Below are 19,316 nucleotides of genomic sequence, written 5' to 3' on the forward strand. Positions count from 1 at the left end.
CTGTTGCACAAAACTAGGATAAGGGATTAAGCCAGGATATCTTGGTGATCCTGGCTCAATTGATCCGTAATCCGGTTGCACTAAAGATGGATAGGGGGCAGGAGGATATGTTATGGTATAAATTACCATGGAGATTTATTCTGTGGAGCTAGCCTGCTCCAGACCAGGCTAAATTCCAGGATCTATTTAATCTCATCCCTAATGTCAGTCAGCAGTCACCACAAATGGAAACCAATAGTTATTTCACTGCTCACTATACATTGTTATCACATATAACTAGACCCACTGTTATTATTTAAACGTTTGTGATCATTAATTTCAATGATTTTGGATAAAAAATGATTTTTAGATGATGTTGCTATCATTAGATAATTTACAGTTTCCCATAGACTATAAGGCTATATATAAAATGATAGAATATTAGGGCCACAGAGGGGAAAAAAACACAAGTCATAATATTGTAACCAGTTGTTTTAAAGGAGGACAGTTGTTAAAATGACAGATGTGGGGCATTTCGTGAAATTGTACTTCAGTATGGTTTCATAAACAAAGACATGCTGATGTGCCAGAATATTAAGTATCACATTGTCATAAGTATCAAAACTGTAAAAACAATATGTAGCTTTTCTGCAGAAAGAACCAGCCTCATAAATTTATGACTTTATCCTTTTTCTTCAGTGTGGCCCTAGTACTCTGTCATATAAACAAATACACATTCCATATGAATATAAAAACACAATGTGTAACATTATGTTCCTTTATTGAATAAGGACAAAACAAAGCAGGTAAACCATCAGCTCCTTTCGAAACTGAAGTCACAGTGACTCTACAAGATGGAAAGCACAGAATCCAAGCATATTATACAAAATGATACATACACATTCAAAGGTCTGTATATAACACACCCTGCATGTCTGCACACTAAAATAAATGCAGGACAAATCCATACACATCAACTGAACAGACAAATGAATGGATGCAGTAGCCTCCCTGCAGCCTTGTATTACACACAGTATACCGCACAAACATCATAAGAGGCCAAATTCGTCAAAAAACGAACCCAAAAAAACCCAAATTCCTCTGCCACCGCAGGACATATTTAACCAAAATTGAAAGCACACATACTAACTAAAATAATTCAACACATATTGGTCCCTCAGCAGCCGACCACTGTCGTCATCAGGGAAGATTGCCGGATTGTCCCAGTCCATGGCTGGTGGCACTCTGGGGGCCCTCTCCTTCCTCAGGCAGGCCACATTGTGGAGGACAGCACAAGCCACAGTAATATCACATGCCCTAACAGGGCTGACCCTTAATTTGTGAAGGCAGTGAAAGCGTGCCTTCAGGAGGCCAAAGGTCATTTCAACTCTGGCCCTGGTCCTGGCATGGGCATGGTTGTAGGCCTGGTGTGCTTCCTGGGGGTCTGTGAAAGGTGTCAGGAGAAAAGGCTGGCAGCCATACCCCCTGTCTCCCAGCAACACACCAGAGAATTCACCTGTCAACACAAAATCTCATCATTACTACCTCATAAACACAGTGATATTCTTGACACAGCCATGATGGTTATAAATAGGGGTTGTGTGGCTTACCTTGTGATAGGCACTGATAGATTTCAGAGGCCCGAAAGATTCTGGAGTCATGGACTGAGCCAGGCCATTTTGCCACAACATTGCTGATCACACAGTCAGCATTGCAGACCATCTGAAATCATAAGATGAGGAATATTACACCAATCAATGCACATCACTGGCAATGCAGAGTGTTCGTCAATGGACAATATCAAAAAGTTATGTTCACCTGAACATTAATGCTGTGAAAGGATTTCCTATTCACAAAATCGGCCTCATGGGCACCTGAGGGGGCTTTTATCCTTATGTGTGTGCAGTCCACTGCACCAATGACATTGGGGAAACCTGTCACACAAAGTAATGAGTATCCTACTATGTGTTAACAGTTGTCCTGTAATTTGTAGATCCTCTTACCTGCAATCCTATAGAACTCCTCTTTGATGTCACAGAGTCTTCTGTGGCCAGGGAAGGAGATGAAGACATCTGCTAATGCTTTGATAGCCAGACACACACTCCTTATTGTGCGGCAAATTGTGGCCTTGTTCAGCTGTTCTGCATCCCCCACTGAGTACAGGAAGGCTCCACTAGCAAAAAAGCGCAAGGCCACACAAACCATTTGCTCCACACTCAGTGCATGGCTCCGTGCAGTGCGGTGCTTAATCCTGGGACCCAGTAGTCTGCATAGATACCTGATGCCATCTGCAGAAAACCTGTATCTTTCATATAGATGGTCATCAGGGAAGGCCAGTGGGTCCAACCGGTCCCTGAAGACCCTTTCTCGCCTGAAGGCTCTCCTCAGCACAAGTGCTTCTTCATCCACCACATCTCGCACGAATGGGCATGCCATTGTCAGAGCAGAAAGGAACACACAATTTTGGGCCTTCATATAGGCTAGTGGCCACACCTGGTGCTGGGGGGGTGGGCAAAAGAGGGCGATGCCTTATAACGATGACTTGGTTGTACTGATTGCTGGGAAAATAAAAAAAACCTTAGAAAGATGCCACCGTCCTGTGTGCTCACAATAAGAGCTCATATGTCATGGCTCACTTGACTTTACGAGAATATACCTAATTTTTATTTTGAGCTGTGTCATCTTCTTGGAGCTGGGGGAGGAAAGAAAAATAATGATTAATACATTTGTGTTACAGTTAGCATACAGTGTACATTGAAGGCATATCTCACCTCCCTCTCAAGTTTTTTTATTTCAAGGTCCAGTTTCCTAATTGTCCTCTTTTTTATTTCGGACTCCAGTGCAAGATTTTCCATCTTTTTCTTCTTGTACTGAATGTCTATGTCTGCCAGTTCTATTTGGCGCCGGAGGTGGTTGCCATACAACTTTCTGATAGCTTGTGAGCTCTGTGAACACAATACAATTAGCGCAGCTGGAATTTGGCAGGATGTGGTGTCCTTTTATTAATACGCACTATGTTGCCAGGCTGGTTTTCCCACTGTATAGCATCTGGGTCCTGTAAAAGAAATTAGATTTTTTGATTTTGATGAGGACTCCTCACCATTGTAGAGTAAATAGTACTTTCACAGTCTTAACATGATACCTCATGCCTTCTGGAATCCAGAGAGATGGTCTCCTCCTCATCATCGTCTCCATCATGTGCTGTTGCTGCTGCACTGGGGCCTTCACCCTATCACATTTAATCGGATTCATATTGAAGCTAGTAGACAAGACATGCCAGGCCTACAGTATGCCTTTGATGGAGTACTCACTGGATCAGCATCGTCTGGTGCTTGTGCTGGTGGCTCTAACAGGAACACAGTGCTGCCAGACACTGCAAGGCAATAGGTAAACCAAAGTCAGACAGTCCAAATTGATTCAATATGAATGTGGTTGTATCCCATGTAGAGATGGAAGGACATACCTTGAATGAAGCGGGTGGCATCTTGGGAGGAACCTATGCTCGTCTCTTTCCCCCCAGGGATCCCCTCTAAGACGGGCCTGCCTTTATTTAGCTCCAAGGCCATGTCCTCTGCTGGGGTAAGGTCAGCCTTTGGTGACCCACCACCCGTGCCTTGTCTGTGGGTATTCTTTTTCACTGCTAAAACAGTACAGACAATGTGTGAGCAGGCACCTTCTGGGTACAATATATGCTTGTGCTTTGTTAAATATTAGTCAGGGACCATACCATTCTGCAGAATGTTCTTGTATTTGATTTTGACCTGCTGCCATGTCCGTTTTGGCCCGTTCATGTTTAATCTACACACACACACACACACACACACACACACACACACACACACACACACACACACACACACACACACACATTTAATGGAGTCACACTGCAAAAAATTACTTGGTATTTTTGTCTTGTTTTCAGTAAAAATATCAAAAAATGTATCATAGCTTTATACAGTGTGATGGAGTTACTTTACACAATTTCACTCATATCTGCAGTGCATTTCAATTAAAAATTTAACCGTTTCATAATTACAGTACAACTGCATTTTTGGAGATGTGAATTAAATATTTGAATTGTAATTGTGATGTTTCAGCGGAGCGGTGAGTGTGTAATTGTGCACTACTTACGCATTCAGGCGGTCTGCAATACTTTGCCACGCTTTTTCTCTTTGCTTTATCACTGTGGCGGTGTTGCCTTTCTTCTTAATTATATCTTTTACCTCCTCGTATGCCTCCATGAGGATTTGTGCTTCCGACGGGGAAAAGTACGCGGCTCTAGTTGCCATGGTAAATCAGTTAATCTGTGATCTGTGGCGGGGTCTATTTGAGTGAGCCGTGAGCGCGCACCTATCCAGGATTGGTTTCACCTGGCTTAATGAATCCGTGTCTGCTCATCCTGGCTTGGTCTTTGTGCAACCAATTAAGCCTGGACGCACATGTTTTGGCTTCATTGAGCTCAGCTGAGTCATTTATCCCGGATGTCTTAATTCTACTTTTGTGCAACAGGCCCCAGATCACAGATGTGGATTACATTAGAGACTCCTGCGGTCTCCACAGAGTTGGGTAGGACTGCCTTCAGTTCCTTTGCACCTTATTTATGGAACAAACTGCAGATCCAACTTAAGTTAGACACTCTGGTGTCCCTTGCCCATTTTAAAATGCTTATGGAGGATCAATATGATGTTGTCTGTGATTGTTTCTGTTGAATTGTGTATGTTTTGAAATGTTCTTGTCTGTATGTCTAAAACTGTACATGTCAACATGTTTACACAGGGCACAGCCGTAAAAGAGATCCAGGGGCCTGTTGCACAAAAGTATAATTAAGACATCCGGGATAAATGACTCAGCTGAGCTCAATGAAGCCAAAACATGTGCGTCCAGGCTTAATTGGTTGCACAAAGACCAAGCCAGGATGAGCAGACACGGATTCATTAAGCCAGGTGAAACCAATCCTGGATAGGTGCGCGCTCACGGCTCACTCAAATAGACCCCGCCACAGATCACAGATTAACTGATTTACCATGGCAACTAGAGCCGCGTACTTTTCCCCGTCGGAAGCACAAATCCTCATGGAGGCATACGAGGAGGTAAAAGATATAATTAAGAAGAAAGGCAACACCGCCACAGTGATAAAGCAAAGAGAAAAAGCGTGGCAAAGTATTGCAGACCGCCTGAATGCGTAAGTAGTGCACAATTACACACTCACCGCTCCGCTGAAACATCACAATTACAATTCAAATATTTAATTCACATCTCCAAAAATGCAGTTGTACTGTAATTATGAAACGGTTAAATTTTTAATTGAAATGCACTGCAGATATGAGTGAAATTGTGTAAAGTAACTCCATCACACTGTATAAAGCTATGATACATTTTTTGATATTTTTACTGAAAACAAGACAAAAATACCAAGTAATTTTTTGCAGTGTGACTCCATTAAATGTGTGTGTGTGTGTGTGTGTGTGTGTGTGTGTGTGTGTGTGTAGATTAAACATGAACGGGCCAAAACGGACATGGCAGCAGGTCAAAATCAAATACAAGAACATTCTGCAGAATGGTATGGTCCCTGACTAATATTTAACAAAGCACAAGCATATATTGTACCCAGAAGGTGCCTGCTCACACATTGTCTGTACTGTTTTAGCAGTGAAAAAGAATACCCACAGACAAGGCACGGGTGGTGGGTCACCAAAGGCTGACCTTACCCCAGCAGAGGACATGGCCTTGGAGCTAAATAAAGGCAGGCCCGTCTTAGAGGGGATCCCTGGGGGGAAAGAGACGAGCATAGGTTCCTCCCAAGATGCCACCCGCTTCATTCAAGGTATGTCCTTCCATCTCTACATGGGATACAACCACATTCATATTGAATCAATTTGGACTGTCTGACTTTGGTTTACCTATTGCCTTGCAGTGTCTGGCAGCACTGTGTTCCTGTTAGAGCCACCAGCACAAGCACCAGACGATGCTGATCCAGTGAGTACTCCATCAAAGGCATACTGTAGGCCTGGCATGTCTTGTCTACTAGCTTCAATATGAATCCGATTAAATGTGATAGGGTGAAGGCCCCAGTGCAGCAGCAACAGCACATGATGGCGACGATGATGAGGAGGAGACCATCTCTCTGGATTCCAGAAGGCATGAGGTATCATGTTAAGACTGTGAAAGTACTATTTACTCTACAATGGTGAGGAGTCCTCATCAAAATCAAAAAATCTAATTTCTTTTACAGGACCCAGATGCTATACAGTGGGAAAACCAGCCTGGCAACAGTGCGTATTAATAAAAGGACACCACATCCTGCCAAATTCCAGCTGCGCTAATTGTATTGTGTTCACAGAGCTCACAAGCTATCAGAAAGTTGTATGGCAACCACCTCCGGCGCCAAATAGAACTGGCAGACATAGACATTCAGTACAAGAAGAAAAAGATGGAAAATCTTGCACTGGAGTCCGAAATAAAAAAGAGGACAATTAGGAAACTGGACCTTGAAATAAAAAAACTTGAGAGGGAGGTGAGATATGCCTTCAATGTACACTGTATGCTAACTGTAACACAAATGTATTATTCATTATTTTTCTTTCCTCCCCCAGCTCCAAGAAGATGACACAGCTCAAAATAAAAATTAGGTATATTCTCGTAAAGTCAAGTGAGCCATGACATATGAGCTCTTATTGTGAGCACACAGGACGGTGGCATCTTTCTAAGGTTTTTTTTATTTTCCCAGCAATCAGTACAACCAAGTCATCGTTATAAGGCATCGCCCTCTTTTGCCCACCCCCCCAGCACCAGGTGTGGCGACTAGTCTATATGAAGGCCCAAAATTGTGTGTTCCTTTCTGCTCTGACAATGGCATGCCCATTCGTGCGAGATGTGGTGGATGAAGAAGCACTTGTGCTGAGGAGAGCCTTCAGGCGAGAAAGGGTCTTCAGGGACCGGTTGGACCCACTGGCCTTCCCTGATGACCATCTATATGAAAGATACAGGTTTTCTGCAGATGGCATCAGGTATCTATGCAGACTACTGGGTCCCAGGATTAAGCACCGCACTGCACGGAGCCATGCACTGAGTGTGGAGCAAATGGTTTGTGTGGCCTTGCGCTTTTTTGCTAGTGGAGCCTTCCTGTACTCAGTGGGGGATGCAGAACAGCTGAACAAGGCCACAATTTGCCGCACAATAAGGAGTGTGTGTCTGGCTATCAAAGCATTAGCAGATGTCTTCATCTCCTTCCCTGGCCACAGAAGACTCTGTGACATCAAAGAGGAGTTCTATAGGATTGCAGGTAAGAGGATCTACAAATTACAGGACAACTGTTAACACATAGTAGGATACTCATTACTTTGTGTGACAGGTTTCCCCAATGTCATTGGTGCAGTGGACTGCACACACATAAGGATAAAAGCCCCCTCAGGTGCCCATGAGGCCGATTTTGTGAATAGGAAATCCTTTCACAGCATTAATGTTCAGGTGAACATAACTTTTTGATATTGTCCATTGACGAACACTCTGCATTGCCAGTGATGTGCATTGATTGGTGTAATATTCCTCATCTTATGATTTCAGATGGTCTGCAATGCTGACTGTGTGATCAGCAATGTTGTGGCAAAATGGCCTGGCTCAGTCCATGACTCCAGAATCTTTCGGGCCTCTGAAATCTATCAGTGCCTATCACAAGGTAAGCCACACAACCCCTATTTATAACCATCATGGCTGTGTCAAGAATATCACTGTGTTTATGAGGTAGTAATGATGAGATTTTGTGTTGACAGGTGAATTCTCTGGTGTGTTGCTGGGAGACAGGGGGTATGGCTGCCAGCCTTTTCTCCTGACACCTTTCACAGACCCCCAGGAAGCACAGCAGGCCTACAACCATGCCCATGCCAGGACCAGGGCCAGAGTTGAAATGACCTTTGGCCTCCTGAAGGCACGCTTTCACTGCCTTCACAAATTAAGGGTCAGCCCTGTTAGGGCATGTGATATTACTGTGGCTTGTGCTGTCCTCCACAATGTGGCCTGCCTGAGGAAGGAGAGGGCCCCCAGAGTGCCACCAGCCATGGACTGGGACAATCCGGCAATCTTCCCTGATGACGACAGTGGTCGGCTGCTGAGGGACCAATATGTGTTGAATTATTTTAGTTAGTATGTGTGCTTTCAATTTTGGTTAAATATGTCCTGCGGTGGCAGAGGAATTTGGGTTTTTTTGGGTTCGTTTTTTGACGAATTTGGCCTCTTATGATGTTTGTGCGGTATACTGTGTGTAATACAAGGCTGCAGGGAGGCTACTGCATCCATTCATTTGTCTGTTCAGTTGATGTGTATGGATTTGTCCTGCATTTATTTTAGTGTGCAGACATGCAGGGTGTGTTATATACAGACCTTTGAATGTGTATGTATCATTTTGTATAATATGCTTGGATTCTGTGCTTTCCATCTTGTAGAGTCACTGTGACTTCAGTTTCGAAAGGAGCTGATGGTTTACCTGCTTTGTTTTGTCCTTATTCAATAAAGGAACATAATGTTACACATTGTGTTTTTATATTCATATGGAATGTGTATTTGTTTATATGACAGAGTACTAGGGCCACACTGAAGAAAAAGGATAAAGTCATAAATTTATGAGGCTGGTTCTTTCTGCAGAAAAGCTACATATTGTTTTTACAGTTTTGATACTTATGACAATGTGATACTTAATATTCTGGCACATCAGCATGTCTTTGTTTATGAAACCATACTGAAGTACAATTTCACGAAATGCCCCACATCTGTCATTTTAACAACTGTCCTCCTTTAAAACAACTGGTTACAATATTATGACTTGTGTTTTTTTCCCCTCTGTGGCCCTAATATTCTATCATTTTATATATAGCCTTATAGTCTATGGGAAACTGTAAATTATCTAATGATAGCAACATCATCTAAAAATCATTTTTTATCCAAAATCATTGAAATTAATGATCACAAACGTTTAAATAATAACAGTGGGTCTAGTTATATGTGATAACAATGTATAGTGAGCAGTGAAATAACTATTGGTTTCCATTTGTGGTGACTGCTGACTGACATTAGGGATGAGATTAAATAGATCCTGGAATTTAGCCTGGTCTGGAGCAGGCTAGCTCCACAGAATAAATCTCCATGGTAATTTATACCATAACATATCCTCCTGCCCCCTATCCATCTTTAGTGCAACCGGATTACGGATCAATTGAGCCAGGATCACCAAGATATCCTGGCTTAATCCCTTATCCTAGTTTTGTGCAACAGGCCCCAGGTCTCAGTCTGTTTTCCCTGTTAAAATAAAGATAAAAAATAAATAAAAATAAATAAATAAATAAATAAATGTTTCATGAGCTGAAATAAAAGATCCCAAAAAGTTTCCATACGCACAAAAAGCTTATTTCTCTTAAATATTGTGCACAAATGTGTTTACTCCCCTGTTAGTGAGCATTTATCTTTTGTCAAGATAATCCATCCACCTGACAAGTGTTGCATATCAAGAAGCTGATTAAACAGCATGATCATTACACAGGTGCACCTTGTGCTGGGGACAATAAAAGGCCACTCTAAAATGTGCAATTTTGTCACACAACATGTCTCAAGTTTTGAGGGAGCGTGCAATTTGCATACTGACTGCAGGAATATCCACCAGACCTGTTGCCAGATAATTTAATGTTAATTTCTCTACCTTAAGCTGCCTCCAACGTCTTTTTAGAGAACTTGGCAGTACGTCCAACCGGCCTCACAACCATGTGTAACCATGCCAGGCCAGGACCTCCACATTTAGCTTCTTCACCTGCGGGATCGTCTGAGGCCAGCTAAACAGACAGCTGATGAAACTGAGGAGTATTTCTGTCTATAATAAAGCCTTTATGTGGGGAAAAAACGAATTCTGATTGGCTGGGCCTGGCTCCCCAGTGGGTGGGCCAGTCAGTCTCCCAAGTGGGTGGAACTTTGCCCTCCCAGGCCCACCCATGGCTGCGCCCCTGCCCAGTCATGTTGCGGCAGGTAGACTAGTGGATAGAGTGTTAGGCCAGTAACCGAAAGGTTGCTGGATTGAATCCCCGAGCTGATAAGGTAAAAATCTCTTGTTCTGCCCCTGAGCAAGGCAGTTAACCCACTGTTCCCTGGGTGCCAAAGACATACATGTCGATTAAGGCAGTCCCCCACACCTCTCTGATTTAGAGGGGTTGGGTTAAATGCAGTAGACACATTTCAGTTGAAGGCATTCAGTTGTACAGCTGACTAGGCCTTTCCCATGAAATCCATAGATTTTGGCTTAATACATTTATTTAAATTGACTGATTTCCTTATATGATCTGTAACTCAGTAAAATCGTTGAAATTGTTGACTGTTAAGTTTATATTTAATATAATAATATAAGGAAACTTTGAGTGGGCTAGCTCGCCGTATTTTTCACTTAGCAAACTGTTATGCTAGCTAGCTAGTTTTAGTTAGCTAGCCAACAGTCACATTATCCAAGGTGGTTTAATTCTCCGTAGTCCAAAGTGGTGGTATACTACTCAGCGGCAACTTTGGCTAGGAAGAAGATTCACGTTGTATGTCACGGATGAACATCTCGGCTTTAAAGGGAGATTCAAACTTGTGTGACCGTCCATTGTTTGTCAGATGTAATTTAGCTGGGAATGCTATTACATAGGCAATATTGAGGGACCGAAGCTGACGTTTGACCCCGTTGTAGCATTTTCTTTTTCGATGCAGGTCCGTAGATAGTCTAGGGAAGAACATGATCTCTTGGTCCCCGTTCATCATCTTGGCCTTAGCCCTGGCTTTCTGCATCACTCTCTTTGTCTAGAAGGTTGAGAAACTTCATGATAAGGACTCGGGAAGAGGGGTGGCTTCTCGGGCCTGTAGGAGCTGTTGTTTTGACAGTGACTACAGTATCTTCCACTGTGCTAATGCGTTTGTCTGCTTTGTCCAAGCACGTGGAGTAGGCTTGAAGGTCATGTTTAACCTCACTAACCCACGTTAGGACACCTTCAAGTTTGGTGGAAAGGTCCGCCCTCATGGCAGAGATTGATTCCAAGACCCCTTTGCTCTGGTTCTGGTTTAGGTTGTCGACATTGTTGGTTGCCATGTCAGACTCAAGGTGTGAGGGGCTAGCTGAGCTTGCAGGGCTAACTGGGTTAGTAGAGGTAGATTAATTGCCAGAGCTAACTGGGTTAGTAGCGGTAGATGAGTTGCCAGAGCTAACTGGGTTAGTAGAGGTAGATGAATTGCCAGGGCTAACTGGGTTAGTAGAGCTAGCTGAATTAGCAGGGCTAACTGGGTTAGTAGAAGTGGATGAATTGCCAGAGCTAACTGGGTTAGTAGCGGTAGATGAATTGCCAGAGCTAACTGGGTTAGTAGAAGTAGATTAATTGCCAGGGCTAACTGGGTTGGTAGAGGTGGATAAATTGCCAGGGCTAACTGGGTTAGTAGAGGTGGATGAAATGCCAGAGCTAACTGGGTTAGTAGAGGTGGATGAATTGCCAGGGCTAACTGGGTTAGTAGAGGTGGATAAATTGCCAGAGCTAACTGGGTTAGTAGAGGTGGATGAATTGCCAGGGCTAACTGGGTTAGTAGAGGTGGATGAATTGCCAGGGCTAACTGGGTTAGTAGAGGTGGATAAATTGCCAGGGCTAACTGGGTTAGTAGAGGTGGATGAATTGCCAGAGCTAACTGGGTTAGTAGAGGTGGATGAATTGCCAGGGCTAACTGGGTTAGTGGAGGTGGATGAATTGCCAGGGCTAACTGGGTTAGTAGAGGTAGATGAATTGCCAGAGCTACCTGGGTTAGTAGAGGTGGATAAATTGCCAGGGCAAACTGGGTTAGTAGAGGTGGATGAATTGCCAGGGCTAACTGGGTTAGTAGAGGTGGATGAATTGCCAGGGCTAACTGGGTTAGTAGAGGTGGATGAATTGCCAGGGCTAACTGGGTTAGTAGAGCTAGCTGAATTAGCAGGGCTAACTGGGTTAGTAGAGCTAGCTGAATTAGCAGGGCTAACTGGGTTAGTAGAGCTAGCTGAATTAGCAGGGCTAACTGGGTTAGTACAGCAAGCTGAATTAGCAGGGCTAACTGGGTTAGTAGAGCTAGCTGAATAAGCAGGGCTAACTGGGTTAGTAGAGCTAGCTAATTTAGCAGGGCTAACTGGGTTAGTAGAGCAAGCAGAATTAGCAGGGCTAACTTGCCTAGCCTGGACCACGTTGTGAGTTGTTCTTCTTGTTTTAGGAGGACTATGTTTGAGTCAATTCATAATGGATGTATATATGCCTGAAATTGTCCAATACAATTGCTGTTCGTGTTACGAGGATGATAAAAATAAGATATTCAAATAATTTCACCGAAATTGGCAGGAGAGCACCAAAAACAAGTCTGCTCATTTCAATGCCATAACCACACCACAGGAGGTTGGTGGCACCTTAATTGGGGAGGATGGGCTCGTGGTAATGGCTGGATCGGAAACAGTGGAATGGTACCAAATACATAAAACACAGGGCTTCTATGTGTTTGATGCCATTCCATTTGCTCCGTTCCAACCATTATTATGAGCCGTCCTCCAATCAGCAGCCTCCACTGAACCACTCCCCCCCTTAAAAGGGCTATATTGCCATTATTTAGCCTTCTGATGTTGCAGATAAGATGTGCCATTAGAAAGGTAAAGTTCTGAAAGGTTTTTGTGAAGCCCAGAGAACAGGGAGACAACAAGGAGGGAGTGGTGGCCATACTTCATAGACAACAAGGAGGGAGTGGTGGCCATTCTTCATAGAGAACAGGGAGGGAGTGGTGGCCATTCTTCATAGAGAACAGGGAGGGAGTGGTGGCCATTCTTCATAGACAACAAGGAGGGAGTGGTGGCCATTCTTCATAGACAACAAGGAGGGAGTGGTGGCCATTCTTCATAGAGAACAGGGAGGGAGTGGTGGCCATTCTTCATAGAGAACAAGGAGGGAGTGGTGGCCATTCTTCATAGTGAACAAGGAGGGAGTGGTGGCCATTCTTCATAGACAACAAGGAGGGAGTGGTGGTCATTCTTCATAGAGAACAGGGAGGGAGTGGTGGCCATTCTTCATAGAGAACAAGGAGGGAGTGGTGGCCATTCTTCATAGAGAACAAGGAGGGAGTGGTGGCCATTCTTCATAGACAACAAGGAGGGAGTGGTGGCCATTCTTCATAGAGAACAAGGAGGGAGTGGTGGCCATTCTTCATAGAGAACAAGGAGGGAGTGGTGGCCATTCTTCATAGAGAACAAGGAGGGAGTGGTGGCCATTCTTCATAGAGAACAAGGAGGGAGTGGTGGCCATTCTTCATAGAGAACAAGGAGGGAGTGGTGGCCATTCTTCATAGAGAACAAGGAGGGAGTGGTGGCCATTCTTCATAGACAACAAGGAGGGAGTGGTGGCCATTCTTCATAGACAACAAGGAGGGAGTGGTGGCCATTCTTCATAGAGAACAAGGAGGGAGTGGTGGCCATTCCTCATAGAGAACAGGGAGGGAGTGGTGGCCATTCTTCATAGAGAACAAGGAGGGAGTGGTGGCCATTCTTCATAGAGAACAGGGAGGGAGTGGTGGCCATTCTTCATAGAGAACAAGGAGGGAGTGGTGGCCATTCTTCATAGAGAACAAGGAGGGAGTGGTGGCCATTCTTCATAGAGAACAAGGAGGGAGTGGTGGCCATTCTTCATAGAGAACAGGCAGGGAGTGGTGGCCATTCTTCATAGAGAACAAGGATGGAGTGGTGGCCATTCTTCATAGAGAACAGGGAGGGAGTGGTGGCCATTCTTCATAGAGAACAAGGAGGGAGTGGTGGCCATTCTTCATAGAGAACAAGGAGGGAGTGGTGGCCATTCTTCATAGAGAACAAGGAGGGAGTGGTGGCCATTCTTCATAGAGAACAAGGAGGGAGTGGTGGCCATTCTTCATAGAGAACAGGGAGGGAGTGGTGGCCATTCTTCATAGAGAACAAGGAGGGAGTGGTGGCCATTCTTCATAGAGAACAGGGAGGGAGTGGTGGCCATTCTTCATAGAGAACAAGGAGGGAGTGGTGGCCATTCTTCATAGACAACAGGGAGGGAGTGGTGGCCATTCTTCATAGAGAACAAGGAGGGAGTGGTGGCCATACTTCATAGAGAACAAGGAGGGAGTGGTGGCCATTCTTCATAGAGAACAAGGAGGGAGTGGTGGCCATTCTTCATAGAGAACAGGGAGGGAGTGGTGGCCATTCTTCATGTCATCCAGGTGTATTCTCACCATTAACTGACCCACTGTTATTAACTGACCCAATGTTATTAACTGACCCAATGTCATTAACTGACCCAATGTCATTAACTGACCCAATGTCATTAACTGACCCAATGTTATTAACTGACCCAATGTTATTAACTGACCCAATGTTATTAACTGACCCAATGTCATTAACAACAAGGCTCTCTGCTTGCCTCAGTCACACTTTGGCACACAGCAGCAGCAACTTGTTGGTTAGCGTGTTGTGTGTTCAGTGACAGCAGGTTGTAACAGATAAGGGAACTCCCTGTAATTAGCCTTCTAGGTCTACTGAAACAGTATTTGCGACAGACAGTGTGCGGTGCACATTTTAGGACACTCTCAGCCTCAAGCCTCAACCATCCTTGAGTGAATTGTCAACCTCTCAAGGCTGAGGATGTCCTCAAATGTACACCTTAGTACAGACAGATAGAGCTCACTGCAAAAATCACCATGAAGCAACTGAGAAAAGTCAACAATATTCTGTCCTCATAAATAATACTATTAACCACAGAAAGAGAGCGAGAAGGAGGAGATCTATCCAGCTGGCAGGCTGGCCTGTGGACGCTTGACCTAGAATAAGTCTAGCTTTATTTCAGAACCAATATCTCTCTCTCTCTCTCTCTCTCTCTCTCTCTCTCTCTCTCTCTCTCTCTCTCTCTCTCTCTCTCTCTCTCTCTCTCTCTCTCGTTAGTCTGGCAGCAAACACTTTGGTCCAAATAATAGTTTTTCTCTGATATATATAATAACATTTCCATTGTCCTACCAAGAGTTGCTGAATATAATAACATTTCCATTGTCCTACCAAGAGTTGCTGAATATAATAACATTTCCATTGTCCTACCAAGAGTTGCTGAATATAATAACATTTCCATTGTCCTACCAAGAGTTGCTGAATATAATAACATTTCCATTGTCCTACCAAGAGTTGCTGAATATAATAACATTTCCATTGTCCTACCAAGAGTTGCTGAATATAATAACATTTCCATTGTCCTACCAAGAGTTGCTGAATATCATTTAGTTTCCATTGTCCTACCAAGAGTTGCTGAATATCATTGTATATGCAGTCTCCTTCACTGTTCATGCGTCTTTGGTTTAAAGCGAGGTAGCCACTGGCAGCCTTGTTCCTCCGTGTTTTATGGCTTTTATAGAGACAAAGCCAGCGCTTCCTGACCAGCCACTCAATTATTGAGCAGCCCAGATCTGGCCTCCCTACGGTCATTACTCTTCTCTGTTATCCAGCTACCGTTGAGGATTCTCCCAGGGATGAATCCTGCATTGCATCCTATTCCTTTTAGGCTACCTAGATAGGGGCTCTGTGTCACGGCTGTTGAAGGAAGTGGACCAAGGTGCAGTGTAGTGAGCGTACATTTTCTTTTATTATAAAAAATGTCGCCAACAAAACAACAGACAAGAAAACAACCGTGAAGCTAAAGGTTATAGTGCCAACAACCAAAGACAGCTTCCCACAAAGACAGGTGGAAAAAAGGGCTACCTAAGTATGGTTCTCAATCAGAGACAACGATAGACAGCTGTCCCTGATTAAGAACCATACCCGGCCAAAACATAGAAATACAAATAATAGAATATAGAATACCCACCCCAACTCACACCCTGACCAAACCAAAATAGAGACATAAACAGGATCTCTAAGGTCAGGGCGTGACACTTTGGTCAAAATTAGTGCACTATATAGGGAATAGGGGTCCATTTGGAATGCTCTCTAGATATACTGTAATTATTATCACCTGAAGAGAAGGGTTGAAATAATCACAATGCTTGGGACTATTCTTAGAATTGGCAGTTGCTGTTATATGTGTAGTATAACTGGCATCATAAGCTTTATATGCATATTTATTGATGCAATAATGTATCTTATTGTATAAAGGATTAGACAAATTATAACACACTAGGTAAGTAGGCTAGGGCAGTTTCTTGCATGACATATTCAGTCACACTGTTCCCGATCCACATATTAGCAGGCAATAGCAGCGCTGATATATGACAGGAAACTGAAACGCACACTCTTAGATCTGGGTAGTTTAGTGTCCAGGGCCTCTATTTGAGTAGTGTATTTGGTGACTGTATGACTTTACTTAACAACAATAGCATCCTATGTGGCTTAAGTTTGATGGGGGGGGGGGACTGGCTCTCTCATGTGGTCCACTCTATTGGCCAGGGGATACACTAGCGGCTTTCTGACGTATTTTAGGATATAGCTTACCTAGTTATGTACTGTAGGTCAGGCACTATATGTGTTAACACGGTATTGTAGGTTGTATCCACGTGAGATGCAATACAGGGCTATATGTCTGTACTGTAACCTCATATGATGTTTACAATAAGCTTGAACTGTCATTACACATATAGTGGTGACAGTAATTCCAAACTCAAGACATATAATTGGTTATTTATTTATTTTTAATTTGAATTCTTAGTGCCAGGTACAAGCGTTGAGGGTGAGGCTACTACATCACATTGCTAGCATCTGCTATGGCTCCTTTGATGACATGAAAGATGTCTTAACCCCTTGCATGCTATTAACCCTTAAACTACTGCCGCTGCACTGCACTGTACACACGTCTAGGCGTTAAAGATCCCGAACAGTCCGTCTTATTCCCGTGTCAAAATAGCCTTTTGATGGACTAAAACACCCCCCCCCCCCCCCCCCCCCCCCAGCTATAACCCTTCTACAGTACACACTGTACTGTGAGGATATTGAATGAATCACTGCTTATTAATTTCTTCTATGTCAAAGCGATTTTCAGAAGAGTAAAGTACACAGGTCTTTAATTAATCAGGGGTAGAAGACGATGTTACAATTACGTGCTTTGTTTATGTTATTTGGAAAATACAAAATGTCGCACCTTTTGAATTCCTTTCATTCTTTCTTTCTTCATCTTCTTTTTAAAAACATTTTCAGGGCGGGGTCCATGTTCAATAAGTGAGATGTTTCTGACATGTTTGTTTTCTGTGTTTACAGCCCCATCGAGTCCTGTCAGAACTTCTACAAAGACTTCACGCTACAGATCGACATGGCTTTCAACGTCTTCTTCCTCTTGTACTTTGGTCTGCGGGTAAATGAAGACAATGCTACGTTAGACGTGTACACAACTTGTTATGCTCGTGAAGTTTCAATCGTGTCATGAAGATTAAGATATTTTATAAACCAGGTGGTTCGAACGCTGAATGCTGATTGGCTGACAGCTGTGGTATATTAGACCGTATACAACGGGTATGACAAAACATTTATTTTTACTGCTCTAATTACGTTGGTAACCACAGTTTATAATAGCAATAAGGTCACCTCTGGAGCTTGTGGTATACGACCAATATACCACGGCTAAAGGGCTGTGTCCAGGCACTCTGCGATGCGTCGTGTCTAAGAACAGCCATTAGCCGTGGTATATTGGCCATATACCCCCCCCCCCTGCCTTATTGCATAATAAATATACCCACACATAATATAGACATTAAAGTTGAAACATTACACTCAATAAACCTGTGGAAGCATTCAACAGTTGTGCGGCTGTCTAGCGATCTTTCATGACTTTCTTTAATGCCCTTTGAACCCTGAACAACCTCCAGTCATGTATCAACATTAAGAAGTAGGATTGTGGAATATAGTTAACTGGTATCTTTCTCTACCCCCCCAGTTCATAGCGGCCAATGACAAGCTGTGGTTCTGGCTGGAGGTGAACTCAGTGGTGGACTTCTTCACTGTTCCCCCGGTGTTCGTGTCCGTCTATCTCAACAGGAGCTGGCTTGGTAAGTACAGCACCAGTATATAGCCCCTTCCAAATGTGGGAGCGGTGTTTTAGTTCAGCTTTGATTGAGATCTGGTCTGCAGCGCACCCCAGTGGATATTCTGTGTATTACACCGCTTTAAACTGGATCGTTGAATTTTGTTGATTTTGATTTTGTCTCTGGTTTGACCTGGTTATCTTATCTTGGACAGCCTCCCTCTTTTTAAAAGACACAGGGAGTAGCTGCTTGTGCTGACTGATGGGCCCAGGTCAAAAGTGGTACACTATAAAGGGAATAGGGTGCAATTTGGGACTATTCTAACTGTGATAACGGTGTTTTAATGGTTTCTGGTTTCACAATGTTGTGTTTACCTAGTTTTAATGGTTTCTGGTTTCACAATGTTGTGTTTACCTAGTTTTAATGGTTTCTGGTTTCACAATGTTGTGTTTACCTAGTTTTAATGGTTTCTGGTTTCACAATGTTGTGTTTACCTAGTTTTAATGGTTTCTGGTTTCACAATGTTGTGTTTACCTAGTTTTGATGGTTTCACAATGTTGTGGCGTACACTACTTGCTGGGCTGGCATCAGTCTCTATTCCCTATATAGTGCACTGGTCAGAAGTAGTGCACTATATAGGGAATAGAGCCCTATGGTTCCTGGTCAAATGTAGTGCACTATATAGGGAATAGAGCCCTATGGTCCCTGGTCAGAAGTAGAAGAGAGAGATGTCTATAGGAGATTACAGTGGAGAGGGGATGTTATGCTTCATCATATGCACCTGTCAATCACCTGTCAATCACAGCTCAGCCACCATAGAAATAGAATCACTAGAATGTACATTCCCATTAAAATCAATGTTATGTGATGGGTGGTCCAGCCGCCATGTTAAGTATACACATGAGTGGTCCAGTCAAACTGCTGTAAATTGAAGGTCTCTGTTAACGTCCCCTGTCAATTACCTGTCAATCATAAATCAGGGCCACACCCTCTTCCTCTCAGTCCTCATCAGCATCTGCATGATGGTAGCTTTATCAGTGGCCCAATCCCAAATCAACCCGTTAACCCTAAGCCCTATGTACTTGTGGAGATCTGAGAGGAATTGATTTGTATATATAGGGAGTATGAATAGAGGATGTAGGGGTGCATTTGTAACAGACCAGGGTCTCCAGCCATGAGGTCACACTGTAACAGACCAGGGACTCCAGCCATGAGGTCACACTGTAACAGACCAGGGACTCCAGCCATGAGGTCACACAGTAACAGACCAGGGACTCCAGCCATGAGGTCACACTGTAACAGACCTGGGACTCCAGCCATGAGGTCACACT

The 19,316-nt window shown here is 43.6% G+C and overlaps 3 protein-coding genes across 16 annotated transcripts in view; 2 read left to right on the plus strand and 1 right to left on the minus strand.

Annotated features, from left to right (window-relative positions):
* LOC139580351 (calcium-activated potassium channel subunit alpha-1a-like) overlaps positions 1-19,316 on the plus strand; it is a 264,274-nt gene that overhangs the window by 133,398 nt on the left and 111,560 nt on the right. For 10 of the 12 annotated variants that reach the window (XM_071408932.1, XM_071408920.1, XM_071408924.1 and 7 more), the window contains exons 1-2: positions 17,192-17,318; positions 17,898-18,009. The exons of the other annotated variants lie outside the window; for them this stretch is intronic. In XM_071408932.1, the coding sequence (XP_071265033.1) occupies positions 17,202-17,318; positions 17,898-18,009 (229 nt within the window). In that variant the 5' untranslated portion in view covers positions 17,192-17,201. Of the gene's footprint in view, positions 1-17,191; positions 17,319-17,897; positions 18,010-19,316 lie in introns of those variants that run through there. 12 annotated transcript variants of the gene reach the window in all.
* Positions 723-4,753, minus strand: LOC139580349 (myb/SANT-like DNA-binding domain-containing protein 4). 2 transcript variants are annotated; one of them, XM_071408918.1, is made up of 11 exons: positions 4,111-4,753; positions 3,707-3,777; positions 3,443-3,619; positions 3,291-3,352; positions 3,122-3,208; positions 2,993-3,034; positions 2,751-2,924; positions 2,636-2,671; positions 1,983-2,537; positions 1,590-1,701; positions 723-1,495 (listed from the first exon to the last, which is right to left on the minus strand). In XM_071408918.1, exons 1-8 carry the CDS (start codon positions 4,266-4,268, stop codon positions 2,636-2,638), a joined length of 807 nt encoding a protein of 268 aa, XP_071265019.1. In that variant the 5' UTR covers positions 4,269-4,753; the 3' UTR covers positions 723-1,495; positions 1,590-1,701; positions 1,983-2,537. The 2 variants fall into 2 exon arrangements, with proteins under 2 accessions (XP_071265019.1, XP_071265018.1); XM_071408917.1 differs by having other exon boundaries at positions 1,590-1,913.
* Positions 4,806-8,523, plus strand: LOC139580350 (putative nuclease HARBI1). 2 transcript variants are annotated; one of them, XR_011676022.1, is made up of 9 exons: positions 4,806-5,539; positions 5,627-5,803; positions 5,894-5,955; positions 6,038-6,124; positions 6,212-6,493; positions 6,573-6,608; positions 6,707-7,261; positions 7,543-7,654; positions 7,749-8,523. XR_011676022.1 is itself a non-coding variant. In XM_071408919.1 (8 exons), exons 6-8 carry the CDS (start codon positions 7,193-7,195, stop codon positions 8,117-8,119), a joined length of 552 nt encoding a protein of 183 aa, XP_071265020.1. In that variant the 5' UTR covers positions 4,806-5,539; positions 5,627-5,803; positions 5,894-5,955; positions 6,038-6,124; positions 6,212-6,493; positions 6,573-7,192; the 3' UTR covers positions 8,120-8,523. The 2 variants fall into 2 exon arrangements, 1 of the variants encoding a protein (XP_071265020.1); XM_071408919.1 differs by having other exon boundaries at positions 6,573-7,261.

Source organism: Salvelinus alpinus, chromosome 7 (assembly GCF_045679555.1).
Source record: "Salvelinus alpinus chromosome 7, SLU_Salpinus.1, whole genome shotgun sequence".
NCBI lineage: Eukaryota > Metazoa > Chordata > Actinopteri > Salmoniformes > Salmonidae > Salvelinus > Salvelinus alpinus.